Genomic DNA, 15,872 nt, shown 5'->3' with positions numbered 1-15,872 from the left:
CCGATCACCGCGCCGAGAGGTATTAGCCAATGCAAGCAAGCCAACAGTACCTGAGCTAATTTTACAGTGAGCGGAGCTCCTCCCGTCCCACCCCCACTTTCCCGCCTAACTTTCACACAATGGAGGGGCTATCTTAAGTGGCGTCGGTCCTGCTCTTAGAAAGGGGGCATTATGTCAGCCTATCCCCACCCTAAAACTTTTCTGGGAAAGAAAATCAATTCACTCCTCGGATTGCTCCCCACTTCTTACTTTACATCTCATACCTCTCCCAGTCAACCTGGTTTGGCCGTAGAGCAGAGCACGTCGTGCATCTCGCGTTGGGCGATCCGCACCCGGAGGCCGGACAAGCGCCCCGGGGTCTCAGCAGGACCCGCCAGCCACGGCCCCGCGGGGGGGCGGGGGCGCGGCGCCCAGGTGGGGCGCGGGGAGGGGCCGAGCTCGGGCCCACGCCCCGCCTTCCGCGCCCCCGCCCCGCGCGCGGCCTTGTGGGTAACGCGGGCGCCAGGTGACGGTTAATGGCTGCGGCCGCCTGAGGAGGAGGAGGAGGAGGAGGCGGCGGGCGGGAGGGCGGCAGCGCCGGGCGGCGGGAGGCGCGTGGAAGAACCTTCCCGGCCGCCGCTCCCCTCCCGATTGCGGCGTCCCGGCGGCGGCGGCGGCGGGGCTCGGCGCGCCATGGACAGGCCGGCGGCGGGCTGCGAGGGCGGCGGGGGCCCGGGCCCGGGGCCGACGGGCGGTAGGAGGCCCGCTCGAGCCGTGGGGGGCGCCGTCGGCGGCTCCCGGCAACCCAGCGTGGAGGCCCTGGACAGGTAAGCGGGACCCGGCCGCCGCGGCCTCCCGCGTCCCGATTCAGCCCGGTCGCCCCCTCCCCGCGCGCCGCGCCGGGCTGGGCCCAGGCGGGGGCAGGCGCTCCCTCCTCTTTCCCCTCCCCGGGCCGCTTCCCTCCCCCTGCGGGGCCCCGCCACCCTCCGGCCGCCGCCCTCGGACCTGCCCCGTCCGCGCACCTGGCTCACTTCCGCCTCGCGAGCTCGAGCTCCCCGATCCCCACGAGGGGCTTCGGAGCTGTCCATCCTCCTTTCGCGCCACCTCCCACTGCTTCTGGGCGACCCCTTGGCTGCCCTTGTCCTGACCAGGAAGCCTCTGGGCTGGGGGATTTCACCCAGACTCTCCTTTTTTAGCGTCATCTTGTCTCGGGCGGTTTTAAGACCCAAGTCGGGCTGCCGCCGCTGCTTGGGGTCTTTGATGTGGGGGTGGGGAGTGGGGACTGGGGGACGGGACCCCGCGGGCGTGGGAGTTGGTGCAGATCGAGGCCAAGATAGCTAACCCTGAGTTGAAAAACTGGGATGGAAAACTTCCAAACTGCTCCTGAGGCAAGAACCCAAAATCCTTTGCTTTCAGTTCTTTGCACTTGGAAGAGACCAGTTCATTGTTTTCATGAACACACGAGCCTACTGCTTCTGAGGCAGTTGCAGAACTAAGGAATCAGTTAGAAATATAAACCGACCATCCAACTGAGAAGGGCTGTCCCATCCTCTGAGAACAGGGATGGTTTATCCTATAGCCCGGAACATCCCGTTTTCCCACATCTTGCCCATTTCTCTGACCTACAGCGCACTTACGCAACAGGCACTGTTATAATGTAGCTAGGTCAGTTTCAGATGTTCATTCCTGCCTGTCTTAGTCATACCAGTGTGCTGAACTTTTGGGAGTTTCCAAAGGCACAGGAGCAAGAAACACTCCCTCACTTGGTTTCTGCCTCGGTTTAATTACTGTGTATTTTAATCAATTAATCACCCAAGTGTGGTCAACTTCACTGAAAACTAATCCTGGCTAAGACAGCACTTGGAACTGGGAGGACTTCCCTCATTTGCAGATATTCAACAATCTATGAGGTCTTAGCGATTCAGAGAATACAAGACAGCTTTTGCTCTTTGGCTTACCATCTAGTGGAGAATACAGGTAAACCAACAATTGAAATTGAGTGTGCTAAGTGCTAGGGTGGAGGTGAACACAGGAGTACTCAGGATGGGGTGTGCATCTGAATCATCTAAGGAGCTGAAGGAAACCAGAGTATGTCACCCCCAAATACGCCTTATATTTTGATTTCCTTCAGAGCTTTTGATGATCAGGGAAGAGTGACATTTGAGTAATGCCCCAAAAGAGGTGAGGAATGCAGCCATACAGATATCTGGATGATAGCATTCTAGGCAGAGGCATGTGCAAAGGGCCTGGGGTGGGAGGGTGACCAAAGTGTTCAAGGATCAGCAAGGAGACTAGATGTCACTAGCAAGGAGGGAGCTAGGGGGAGAGAAGAAAGGGATGATGTCAGAGAGATCACAGGGGCAGATCCCCTTGATTGTTGGAGAGCCTTGGAGGCCATGGAGAGCCATCAAAGACTTTGGAGCGAGGAATGACAGAATCTGGTGTAGATTTCACTAGGCTCTCCATGGGTCCTGTGTGGACAATAGAACGAAAGGGGAAGAAGTTGAAGTAGAGAGACTAGCAGGTAGGAGGCTATTGTAGTAGGCCAGGTGAGAGGATGCTGGCTTAGCTCAGAGCCCTGGAGAGGAGGAGGGGAGAAGTTGTCAGAGTCTAGATATAATTCAAAGAAGACCTGCAGGGTAGAGCCAATAGGGTTTGCTGAAGATTGGTTGCGGGGTATGAGAGAAGAATTGGGAAGAATCCCAAGTTCTTATCTTGTGGATAAGTGGTGTTGCTGAGATGGAGAAGTCTCTAACTGGAGCAGGGTTAGGAAATAGCAGGCTCTCAGCTCTGGACATACCAATTATGAGATGCCGATTATATGTCCCAGAGCAGATGTCAAGGAGACAATTGGTTTGCTTATATGAACCTGGAGTTTCAGGTGGTGTCTTGGATGGAGACCTAAATTGGGAAGTCTTTGGCATATAGATGGGGCTTAAATTCATGAGGCAGGAGGAGAATACAAAAGAATGATGGGGGTCTGCAAGAGGGAATTGGAATAGGAATAGGGCAGGGTGGATTTTTAGGATACTTAGCAGGTAAGAGTGACACGACCAGGCGAGCATTCAGATGTGAGGGTGGAGTGGTGGGTGGACTCCAGTGATGTAAACCTGGGCTTTTGGGCTGTGGTGGCTGGGTAACTGGCTGTGCTTTTCCTTGAGTTAGGAAACACAGGAGGGGAGTAAGTTGAGGGGCTGAGTGCTCGGTGCCAGTTTAGACAGGCTGAGTTGGCAGGGTCTCTGGGCCAGACTAGTGGAGATGTCTTGTAGGAACATCGGCATCGAGATCAGGAGAGTCCAGGTTGGAGAAAAAGAGCTGGGAGCCTCCAGCTTGCAAGTGCTTGTTGACGCCAGGAGTGTGGAGGGCAATTGCACAGATGAAAGAGAAGAGAGGGGAAGAGGAAACATGGTCCCCTTTCTCAGTTCTGTCATCTCCACAAACTCCAGTTCATGCTTTTCTTTCAAGAGTGACTCCTAGAGTGAAATCTGGCTCTGTGGGCTTGGCTCAACCATGCCCCCTGGACTGTGGGGCCCTCACCTCTCTTCTGAATACTGTACTTCTCTTAATAGTGAAGCTGTGGTCCTGTGAGAGGATGTGGCTTGCTGAAAGTCACGGAACTAGTTGGTGACAGAAGCAGGACTCGAGTCCAGGCCTCCTGTCTACCAGCCCACTATACCACGCTGTGTGTAACTGCATTGGCCAGAGTGCTTCCGGTTGCAGGTGACAAAAAACATAACTCAATCTAGCTTACGCCAAAAAGGAGATGTCTTGGCTCACATAACTACTCCAGGCAGGAGGAGAGATGGCCACGGGCATAGTCAAGGCCAGGGTTGCCAACAGTATTGTTAGGACTCCCCATCTCTTGCTTTTTCTTGTCTCACTTTTTATCTCTGTGTGTTCCTCAATGTGGTGGTGGTGGGGAGGGGGAGTGGTCTTCAACAGCTCAGGGTCCAAGAGGAAAGCCTGGGATTGGCCAGGCCTGGGTAGCTCACCTACAAGAGGAGGCAGGAGGAGCAAGGGGTCAGCTCCCTCCTGTCCTCTCCCCCACAGTATGCTGTGAAGTGGGGAGGGCCAGTTCCCCAAAGTAAAGAGAAGTGTCTTGATCAGAAGCAGGGGGAAGGAATGCTGGGCAGATGGTAACGGTAGATCACTCACGGTCAACAGTTGGGTTTCTACAGTTTTTTCCTGTATTTGCAATTAGGGGTGGGTGCTGGCAGAGAAAAAGGCATTATGACAAGAAAAGCAGGCAGTAAAAGTGACTTCGCCTTTAAAAAGGAGACTAAAATCCCTCCTTTTCCCTCCTTCTCTCTCTTAGTTAGGAATTGTGGTAAACAGATTCCTGGCATATGATAGGAATTTCTGCCCATTCAGTGAGTGTTTTTACTTGTATTTTCAGTCACGCAGATAACCACTGTGCTGTCTTGATTAGAAACTGCAATTTAGATCCCTAGTACAGAACATCAGTTTTCTGTTTTACTACTTAGGTTATTTTACAGGTGTTTCTCCTTCAAATACATGAGTGTGGATTTAATTAGTGATAGGATTTTCTAAAGGTCTGAAACATTCTTTACAGTGAAAGCTACTGGCAAGGTAAACTTTCATAAGTGTCTTGTCCTCTTGCTTGATTTCTTCAGTGTTTTGAAAAATTGTGAGAGGAGCCCAGCCCCTGGGGGCAATTTTTAATTCTCTCACTGCCTAATTTGCTTAGTTCTTTAGGTCATGTGAGCACAGCCTGACCACTTACCAGTCATGTGACCTTGGAGAAAACTGGAGCCTCAGTTTTCTCATCTGTAAAATGGGTCCCTGTGAGGCTCGGTAAGGCTACCTGTGTGGAAATGCTTTGAACACTTCAGATCACTGTGAAAATGGGAGATGCCACTTTCTTTGCATTGTTGTGTTTTTATATAAGACAGTTGGCTAGCATATGTAGTGCTGGCTTGGGTTCAGTGAGTCGGTCACTATTGGTTGAGCCGTCTCCTGGAAGGACAGCTGCTTTCTAACAGGGTATGTCGCCTCTGGACCTCACTTTTCTCAACTCAAAAACAAGCTGGCTAATCTCTGTTCTGCCATTTTGTCACACTGTGATTGTGAGGCTTTGTTATAAGAACAGCCAGAAGAGCTTTTTTTAAGTTGTCAAAGCACTTACAGAAATGTAAGGTAGCATTATTACTACACATAGAATGTCATTTTCCTAGTCTGTTCTTTATAAAATCACACATAATCATCTTTGCTCCATTAGGAGTCAGTTTAGTTCACTTGGAAGTACACTAATTTCTAGGTTTAAAAACACCAACATGAAATTGAATGTTTGAAAAGCATATCCTGTAAGATAAATATTTCACTTTAGAATTAATTTGTATATACATTACACTAAGAATATTTCTTCCATATAATTGTGATAGAGTAAAATTCCATCAAGTGATAGAGAATAACATGCTTAACTGTCTAACACCCAGAATCTTAGATTTTTTTTGAAAAAATTGGTTGATTCATTTCAAGGTAACCTGGAACCTAATCTTACATTCTAGTTGTCAGTTCATATTAAAGTTCTTAGATTAAATGTAAAGATAACCAAAGTTGTCAGTTCATATTAAAGTTCTTAGATTAAATGTAAAGATAACCAAATTGTCTAATAAAAGTCCATTCACCTAAAAAAGGAAATGTGCATATATCCCTATTCAGTGTTCATTTTTCTGAACTAGAGCCTGCTTTAAAATTTTTTAATCACGCTATTTCTTTTAGTCCTACAGGATCACATGTTGAATGGTGTAAACAGCTTATAGCTGCTACAATTTCTAGTCAGATTTCAGGTTCAGTGACATCAGAAAATGTATCCAGAGATTACAAGGTAAGCGGCATTGAGAGCTTAATTCACTTTCAGTATATTAAGTAGCCAAGACACTTTGCAGTTTTAATTCGAGTGAGCCTTTAGCCCCTTGATGCTCAACTGCCATTTACTTGGGAGTAAGGATGAAAGGTTCTTTGTTGTTTTGAAATTTAGAAGAGAAATTTTACCAGTATCTAGTATATGTGGTCATAGTTTTGCAATTGAAGGGAAAGGCTGTCTTCAGATTATGATAATTCTTTTAAAAATCAAGTTTCACTTTATTATAATAAATGCATATATTTTCTTTGTTAGTATTTTGAATTTGAGAAAATGTCCTGATGAATAGTATTTCTCTAACTTCACAATTTGTTTTTGTATTTAGGTATTACCTGTGAGTATTCAGCATTAACATGTAATACTAGAATGCAAAAAAACTTGCAAAATCTTGAGTATTGTATGGGCAGCCTCATTTTTTGGTCCTTACTGATGTGACAGATCCTTATTGTTTATTTTAAAAGTTGGATTCCCTGCTTAGTCTAAAGAGTGACAAGCTCCTTGTTGGCAGAGACTGGGGCTCCTTCACTCACCACTGGTTTCCCAGCACAATCCTAGAGCATATAGGTGCTCAATAAATACTTATGGACTCAATTAACCAAAAAAATACCGTGCTTGCTTCATCATTGTTAAGGCTAAAGACTAATTTGTTTTGACTTCAATAAACTATTAACAGGTACATTAAAGGAAACCACATTTACATTTCAGCAGTAGTGTTTGCTTGAATTGAGCTTTCAGTTTATTGTAGTCATTTTTGCCTGCTAGTAAGAGATGATTGATTTTTCACAAGTATGTGCAAAATACATTTATTTGGTATCCTGGACTACCATCAGTTAACAGTCTCTCAAAATTATGGTCCTTGCCAGACATCAAATCTTACAAATAGTTCAAGAATTACAATAAAGATCCAAATTAATTCTTAATAATGCTCCTTATTTAGGGGCTTTAGCCTCTCTTCCTCTTTAGCTCATAACATAAGTGCAGAAACTGACTCAAGAAGTTATGTAATTGAGATTTGGCTATGGTGCTGTCTCTTTGCTTCATCCAAGCCAGCAGATGCTGTTGATTATGCCTAACAATGGAAGACATAGCTGTGGATTAGTAGAAATTGGATAATCTGCTCAGCTAGAAGAGTAACACTATATTCCTTAATAGTTTTTTCTGCTCTCTGGTTTTCCTGTTTGCCCACAAAGGAGCAGCTGGGGCTCCTGGTCCTCAAAACCTGGCTGGGCAAACATGCTGTCTCCAGGAGGAAGAAGCATTTGCTGCATCTCTGATGCCTGAGTGGCTGGCCACTGAGCAGTTGCGGATCCCACCTCTCCCAGTTGCCCTGTTGCCTTCACCTTAAGTGGGAAACTGCCTGCTGAGTGGAGAGGCTCAAGGACCCATATTAGCAGAGACTAGCTCTCGGACCTTGGGCTGATTTTCTTTATGGACAATTATGTGTTAACTACGTTTTCGTTATGGTCGAATAGTGTTGTGTGGATTCTATAAAAGATTGATGTTGACTGTGTGCATAGCTTTATAAACCTTTACATTAATAGATCAGACTGAATTTGTACTTTAACGTGAAGCAGCTAACTTTTTTTTTTTTTTAGTCTATTTACAAATTCTGTATAGCAGAGTTAGCTCATGTTGGAATGGTTTAACAGATGGTATTCAGAAAAAAATAAGGCTTTTCTATATTTTGGAAATTAAATTTTAAGTCCCTACCTCAGATCATAGCTAAAGCTTTTGATTAATTAATTATTGTAAGAGAGCATGTTTTATAACTGTCTTTGTCATATTTGCCTTGTAGCCAAATCTGCAAAGTTGGCATTAATTTTGTAATTCAGGAGCTGTTATGCTTTCTTCAAGGAGAGAGTTTTTTAAAAAATGAAAGTATAAAATATTTCTAAGCCACAAGGATAATTGTGTATGCTACTTATAAAGTAGTTCTTAAAATCAGGGTAACCAAGAAGGGCCTTTGGGACCCCTCTGGCATGGGAGCCATTGCATGGGGTTGGCCCTGAATGAAGGTCCAGATACAGTTCCTTGGGGATTTAAGTTGCAGTCACCAGTTGATAATATTTGAAATTATCTATTGTGTAAATATCTTATTTGAAATACCCACTTGATTTGGGGGTTAATTTATTATAAGTTACACTCAGTGTCAGTAGTTAAATGGGAGTAGAGTTTATGTGGAGCAGAACACTTTCATCTTATTTGAAATGCTGATTGTCTTCTGAGTTGCAGACGACTGCAGAGTAGTTCTGCATCATCTTCATCATCAACCCTGTAGCACATACAGGGCTCAATGGTTTCGTAATACTTTTTGACATGTCATCCATTTAAGCCTTAAACCAGTGAGGTAGCTATTACAATCATCATTTAACAGATGAGAAAACCAAGGCCTAGAGATGTTAAATGACTTGCTTAGGGTCACACAGTTAGGTGGGATTTGAACCCAAGTTGTCCTATTGAAAAGCTGGAATGATTTTTCAATTTTGTCTCCCCTCCTTCCACTGTTTTTCAAAATATGGCCCTTTAGTCTTCCCACATCAGCATTCCCTGGGGTGCCTGTAAAAATGGAACTTCCTGGGCCCCATCCCTGACTCAGTGATTTGGAATCTCTGACAGAGGGAACCAACTGCCTCATATATTTATTATGTACAATATAATTTGAAAACCTAAGCTTCCTAGATTAATATCTATTGAAATTGGTGATGGGACCATGCATTTCTGGTACATTCCTACAAGTCTGAATAATTAGCAACTCATGTTAGAGGTTGGAGAACAATTCTTTTATTACTCATTCATATCATAAATTGTCAGCCCAGGGTCAGATCAGCCAAAGTGTATAGTAAAAATATTAGTAGTATCACATGAGATGAGTTTAGATGGTATGTCTATGCATATATTTTAATAGTTACATAATTTTATTGCGCATTAGAAAAACTAGTACATCAAGCTTGTGGTTTAATGGATGTTATGCTTTCAGCAGGCAATTATAAAAAAGGACTGGATTTTAAATCAATATAAAGATAAATATTAATATTACTACAGGTGGTATGCAGACACAGCAAGCCAAACTTGTAGAGTTGGTGTGTAAAATGACAGAAGTTTGGCAAACATTGTCCAAGCTGAAAGAGTAGATAGCAATTGTGTTGAATTGTGGGTCAACTAAATTAATAAATGCACAGTTTAATACCGAGTAATCGTGAAGATTAACCTGATAATTAAGACTACTAGAAGAAATGTAATTAAATGTTTCATTTTGCTTTCCCCTGACTTAATTGCTTTCACTTTTACTGGGCTAACGAATAGGTAAAAAAAAATTCTCTCTTGAATTTGTCAAAAAATTTAAGAACAAAATCTGAATGTAATCTTCCATAGATTAGATGAAATAATACAGTTATGGATTATAATGAGACATTTTGGGGAAGTATTAGTAGAAGTGACACAGCTGATCACAGCTTCCCTTGTTTGGAAAGTAGAACTAGGCCAGAAAGAGGGAACGTGATGGAGTAGTACAAACAGAACCAGTTAGCTTTGTGACCTTGTATAATCTGTGAGGCTCAATTTCCTTATCGGTAAGGATAAAAGGGTTTGGATTAGATTATAAGCCTCTAAATGCCTTTCTTTCTAGAACGTTTTTAAATTATGTTTTTTGTCCAAAAGGATTTGATTCTGGCCAGCCTTATGGAAATTAGGACTCTATAGTTTTAATGTGATCATCTTCCTTCTTCTGACACCATCACCATCACCATCACCTCTTTGTTCTTCACCTCTTCTTTCTCCTCCCTTCACCCATGCACACACAGTTGTTAGATATCTTTAAACTTTCTGAAGAAAAAGGAGAAAATGGAGAAGGTTCTGTACTAAGTTTGATCATTGAACAGAATAGTACAGTAATTAAACTCTGAATCCTCAACAAAAATTTCCAGAAGGGCTTTGGAGGGAAGTGGGAGGCAGTATATGGGAAAGGCTTCATTATACTTGGGCTAGGTCTTGGTTAATAATTCTTAAATTGGGTAGTAGTCTATGAAAAGGGAGCCGTGAGCATGATCTTTCAGAATCCATGCCTGTAATCCATTGTTGATAGCCTGGCCTCATGACTTAGTAAATCATAGATTGCAAACTCAAATGCCTACATGGGACAGTTAACAAGCCAGGCAGACATGGAGGAGTGCTGTGAACAACTGGAGAGTACAGAATGCCTTCCTAAAAACAAAAACAAAAAACACCTCTGCTACTGCCTATTTGAGCAGTAGGCCTCCAGGTTGTAACTAATGTAATAGATAGAAAAGTGCTATACTATCTGCCAGGGTTCTTGTGAGAAAGAATTATTACTTAAAAATGTTAAGACTTGGACTTCTGCTTTTGGGAAGATGGAGCAGATGTACTTTCTTTTAATTCTTCACATTAAGTACAACTAAAAACCCTGGATGATATCTATAAAATAAACATAAGAACACTTTGAAAAGTAGAAGGCGGCAGACTGGCTAGGGACCTTAGGACCTAAGGAATGATGTGGTGGTGAGTTGCCTGGGTTTTATTTTTGCCACGTGTATCCCAGACTCATTGCTGAAAAAGCTAGCCAGTCAGAAATGCCAACAGGTGACAAGAAAAGCCTATACTCTGTCTAGCCAGAGGAACAGGAAAGGGACAGCTTAGCAAAGAGAAAACTTTTACATACTAACTACTCTACTACAGCCAAACACCACAGAAAAAAAAAAATGTGGCCCCACACCCATCCCATAAGCAAAGCCAATTGGGGAGCATAGATTCTATCCTTGCCACCTTGCCAGGCTATAATGAGGTACACCAACCCCCTGCAGGGGTGGTGTCAGAGGAGGCCTAGTGGAGAGTCAGGACTTTAACTACTAGCCATTGGTGAGGAGGCTACCCACCCCACTGTGGTGTCAGTGAAGGCCAGGTGGGGGCCAGTAATGAGGCACCCCTTCCCATCTCAACCTAGGAAGGTTTCTGTGGAAGCTTAGTTGGGAGTTAGAACTCTCACCCCTGCTCAGCAGTAACAAGGAACTCCCCCACCCTCCAGTGTCAGTGGAGGCTGAGTAGGAAATCTGGACTCCTTCTTTTACCTGGAAGTAATGAAATAGTGCCCCCCCCCCATGCTGGAGCAGTGTCAGAGAAAGCCAGCTAAAACAGAAGGTTTAAATAAGATCCAGAGTCTCAAAACATAATGCCCAAAATGTTCATATTTCAATTAAAAATCACTTGTCATGCCAAGAACAAGGAAGATCTCAAACTGAATGAAAGAAGAGAATCAAAAGATGTCAAAACTGAGATGACAGATGTTAGAATTATGTCTAAAATATTGTACAGAAGCCATCATAAAATTGCTTAAATATGCTTGAAACAATGAAAAAATAGAAAATGAAAAAAAAAATAGAAAAGTTTCAGAAAAGAAATATAAGAGATAAAGAAGAACCAAATGGAAATTTTAACACTGGAAAATACAATAATTGAAATAAACTCAATGGATAGGTTCAACAGCAGACTAGAGAGGACAGAGGAAAGAATCTGTGAGCTTAAAAACACAGCAGTAGAGATTACCCAGTCTGAATGACAGAAATGAACAGAGCCTCAGGGACCTGTGGAACTATAACACAAGATCTAACATTTATGTCTTAAGGTCTCAAAGGAGAGAAAAGGGGTGGGGCTAAAAAAAGTACCTGAAGAAATAATGGCTGAAAACTTTCCAAATTTGGCAAAAGATAAACTTCACAAATTTTGGCCCAAAGATCCAAGAAGCTAAGTGAACCCCAAACAAAAGAAACTCCCCAAAACCCACACCCATACACATCATAGTCAAACTTCTGAAAACTAAAAACAAAAAAGTCTTGAAAGCAGTAAGAGAAATAACATTTTACCTGTAGGGAAAAATTTTAATGACAGTAGATTTCTCATCAGAAACCATGGAGGTCAGAAGGAAGTGGCACAACATTTATCAAGTGGTGAAAGAAAAACTCAGCCCAGTGAAAATATGCTTTAGGAATGAAGGGGAAATCAAGACATTTTTAGATGAAGGAAAACTTGAGACTGTCACCAGCATACCTATCCTGAAAGAATGGCTAAAGAAAGTTCTCTGAACAGAAAGGAAGCAATAAAAGGAGGAATCTTGAATCATCAGGAAAGAAGGAAAAATACAGTAAGCAAAAAAAAAAAAAAACAACCCTAGAACTAATAAGTGAGTTTAGCAAGGTCACAGAATATAAGATAAATATACAAAAATCAATTGCATTTCTGCATAACTTGCAGCACATGGAAATCAAAATTAAAAACACTATACCATTTACATTAGCACCATAATAATGAAATACTTAGGTATGATCTAACAAAACGTGGACAGGATTTGTATGCTCAGAACTACCAAATGTTGATGAAAGAAATCAAAGATCTAAATTAATGGAGGCACATATTTTGTTCATATATTTGGACAATTCAACATAGTAAATATGTCACTTCTCCCCAAACTGATATACAGGCTTAGCACAATTCCTGTCAAAATTCTAGAAAGATTTTTTTTTATAGATACAAGATTATTCTAACATTTATATGGAAAGGAAAAGGAATTGGAAAAGCTGAAACAATGTTGAAGAATAAAGTAGGAGTCTACATGATTTCCAGACATATTGATTGTATAGCTACAGTAATCAAGACCATATGGCAGGGGTATAGACACACAGATCAATGAAACAAAACAGAGAACCCAGAAATCTACAATCTACCTATAGAAATATCCTCAACTGATTTTTTTTTAAACCAAGACACACGAGCAATTCAATAGAGGAAAGATAGTGATTTCAACAAATGCTGCTGGAGTAATTAGACATCTATAGGCCAAAAAAAAAAAAAAAAAAAAAAAAAATGACCCTTAATGTAAGTCTCACATTTCATACAGAAATTAACTCAAGATAGATCATGGACTTAAAAATATAAAACTTTTAGAAAAGAAGGGAAAAAATCTTAAGGATCTGGGTGGGGCTGCGGCAAAGAGTTCTTTTTAGACTTGACACTGAAAACAATCCATTAAAGGAAAACTTGATCAAAATTTAAAACTTTTGCTCTGTGAGAGACCCTGTTAAGAGATGAAAAGACAAGCTACAGAGTGGAAGAAAATACAAGTTTCTTATCTGGCAGAGGACTAGTACTCTAGAATATGTTAAGAATACTCAAAAGTCAGCAGTGAAAAAACCAAACCATCTGTTTAGAAAATGGGCAAAAGATATGAAGAGACATTTCACCAAAGGTGATACACGGATAGCAGATAAGCACATGAAAAGATGTTCAACATCTTTAGCCAGTAGGGGTGCTGTAGATTGGATGCCCGCCCCCCCCAACCTCCCTAAGGATTAATCCCACTGTCAGTATTGAGGGTGGGAAAACCTATTATGGTAATCGAAAGGTGGGGGCATTGAAGAGGTGATTAGATTGTAGGACCCTGCCGTAGTGAATGGATTAATAATGGTGGTCAGGGGCATGGTTCTGAGGACATTAAAAGGATAGCACATAAGGAGGTTAGTCTCTCTCTCTGCTCCACCATTTTCTGCCATGTGAGACCCCTGGGTATCTGTTGCCACCACCAAGACCCTCACCAGGTGTGTTCCCTGGACTTTGGACTTCCCAGCTTCTGAAACTGTAAGCAATAAATTTCATTTTCTTATAAATCACCCATTTTCAGGTATTTTGTTATAAGCAACAGAAACAGACTAATACAAGGGGAATGCAAATTAAATCCATTATGTGATATCACTTCATACCTATAAGAATGGCTAGAATGAAAAGACAGTGACAACACTAAATGCTGGCATGAATATGGAAAAACTGAATCATTCGTCCATTGCTGGTGGGAATATAAAATGGTACAGCCACTCTGGAAAACAGCTTGGCAGTTTCTTAAAAAACTAAACATGTAGCTACCATTTGACCCAGCAATTGTACTACTTACTGGGCATTTGTTTCACAGAAATGAATTCTTAGGTTCACATAAAAATCTGTACATGAATATTTATAACAACTTTATTCATAATAGCTGAAAACTGGAAGCAATCCAGACGTTCTTCAACAGGTATATGGTTAAACAGAGGTACATCCATGCCATGGAATATTACTCAACAATAAAGAGAAAGAAATGTTGATACAGCAATTTGGATGAATCTTAAGGGAATTACACTGAGTAAAAAATACCAGTACCAAAAGATTACACACTGTATGATTCCATTGATATAACATTCTTCAAATGACAAAATTATAGAAATGTAGATGGATTAGTGGTTGCAGGGGCTAAGAAGCGGGGAGCAGGGAGGAAAGTAGCTGTGGCTATAAAAGGGCAACAGTAGGGATCCTTGAGGTGATGGAATTGTTCTGTGTCTTGATTGTATCAATGTCACTATCCTGGTTCTGATATTGTATTATAGCTTTGTAATGTGTTATCAGTGAGGGAATTGGGTGACTGGTATGTGGAATCTCTATTATTTCTCACAACTGCATGTGAATCTACAATTATCTCATAATTAAAAGTTTAATTTCAAAAAGATGTTTACAGGCTGCTGTATGATTCTATATCGCATGTAAAATTAACTTTGATTAGTATTTATAACAACTTATGATATATTGGAAGCATTATTAAAATGAAAAGTATAGTTATGCCAATAAAGAGGTTAGAATTTAATTAACGAAAAGGATATGAACAATTATCCTTCAATTACAAATATACTCATTCCTTTTGTAAGTGGAAGTTGTGCCGGCATACTTCAGCCAGGATGGAATTGAACAGCTCATTCGCCACGTTTCTTGGAGGGCTTTGCATAGTGATTGTTCCCATCAGGGTTTGACAAAGGGTAAAAGGCAAGGTTCAGGTATGGCTAATTTCCCAAAGACCAGGGTTGTATTTTGATGACCTTGTTGAAAAATATGTAGGAAAGATTGACTGAGATTTTTTCTTGGCCTGTCCTCGGCCTCTGACTCAGGCCAGCTGGTGAACACTAAGCTGCATAGACTTCAGGTTATTGAGGCTCCTACAAACGTGCTCAGTTTTACTACAGCAGGAAGAACCATCTCCTGACATAACGGTTTAATCTTAGCAGGGTAGAACCTCTTTTTAAATTCATTTTGTAGCAATCTGATTACTAAAGCAAAATTCTTTTATTTATAAACTTTATACCTAAGACAGAAGATTGTGGTGTTTTTACTCCACAATTACAATCTTTTCTTAAAAAGAAGACTCTTAGAAGCATAAGTTCAAAGATAACTCATTTATAAAAAACTCATATTTATTTGACTTAGAATTGTCTTACGTGATTTATCCAAAAGATCACAAAATTTGGAGTCAGAGCACTTTATCTTGAGTTTCAGCCCTGTAACTTACTAGCTGCCTAACAAGTTATTTAATTTTGTTGAGCCTGTGTCCTCATCTGTATAATGGGTATTATAGCAGAGGTTGAATGTATTAAATAGGGCAACATACGTATGAAACATATAAATCCTCATTTACTATAAACTGTTACTCTGCAAAAATGTATATGTGTAAAAACAAATACGAGGGGTCTTCAGAAAGTTCATGGAAAGATTCGTATTATCTTTTAATTCTATGTTTTCCTTGAACTTTTTGAAGTACCCCTGTACTAGAGGAGTGTATTGTAGTTGTTGAACTACACTTCCAGAAACATGATGTGAGCACCTATTATGTGCAAGGGACTGGGCTGCGTGGAATTCATAGTCAGGTAAAGAGACACAGCAATCATAGTGCAAGTTGGCCTGTGGTGGGTGTTAAAATAGACATGCAAACAAGGTGTGGTGAAAGGAGGGGTAGGGGCAGAGTGGGGCATTCTGGGAGTTAAGATATGAGGGCCTTTGTCAACCCCCTCAACAAGGGGAACAGATTTAGGTCGGGCTGTGTTGAGTTCAGGAGCATGCCTGCTAAATGTAGCCAACTTGGGTTTGCTGCTGTGTGGCCCAGGGCAAATTACCTCACCCCTCACTGCCTCAGTTTTTCCTCATTTGTCAT

The 15,872-nt window shown here is 41.9% G+C and overlaps 1 protein-coding gene across 7 annotated transcripts in view; it reads left to right on the top strand.

The window, feature by feature from the left end:
• Positions 1 to 526: 526 nt before the first annotated feature.
• Positions 527 to 15,872, top strand: part of MTMR1 (myotubularin related protein 1) — a 76,901-nt gene continuing 61,555 nt past the window's right edge. For 6 of the 7 annotated variants that reach the window (XM_063083993.1, XM_063083995.1, XM_063083992.1 and 3 more), the window contains exons 1-2: positions 527 to 806; positions 5,722 to 5,827. In XM_063083993.1, coding sequence (XP_062940063.1) covers positions 673 to 806; positions 5,722 to 5,827 — 240 coding nt within the window. In that variant the 5' untranslated portion in view covers positions 527 to 672. The remainder of the gene's footprint in view (positions 807 to 5,721; positions 5,828 to 15,872) is intronic. The other variant, XM_063083994.1, reaches the window with a different exon arrangement.

The sequence above is a fragment of the Cynocephalus volans genome, chromosome X (genome assembly GCF_027409185.1).
Source record: "Cynocephalus volans isolate mCynVol1 chromosome X, mCynVol1.pri, whole genome shotgun sequence".
In the NCBI taxonomy this organism is placed as follows: Eukaryota; Metazoa; Chordata; class Mammalia; order Dermoptera; family Cynocephalidae; genus Cynocephalus; species Cynocephalus volans.
This window is presented reverse-complemented; position numbering and strand designations above follow the sequence as displayed.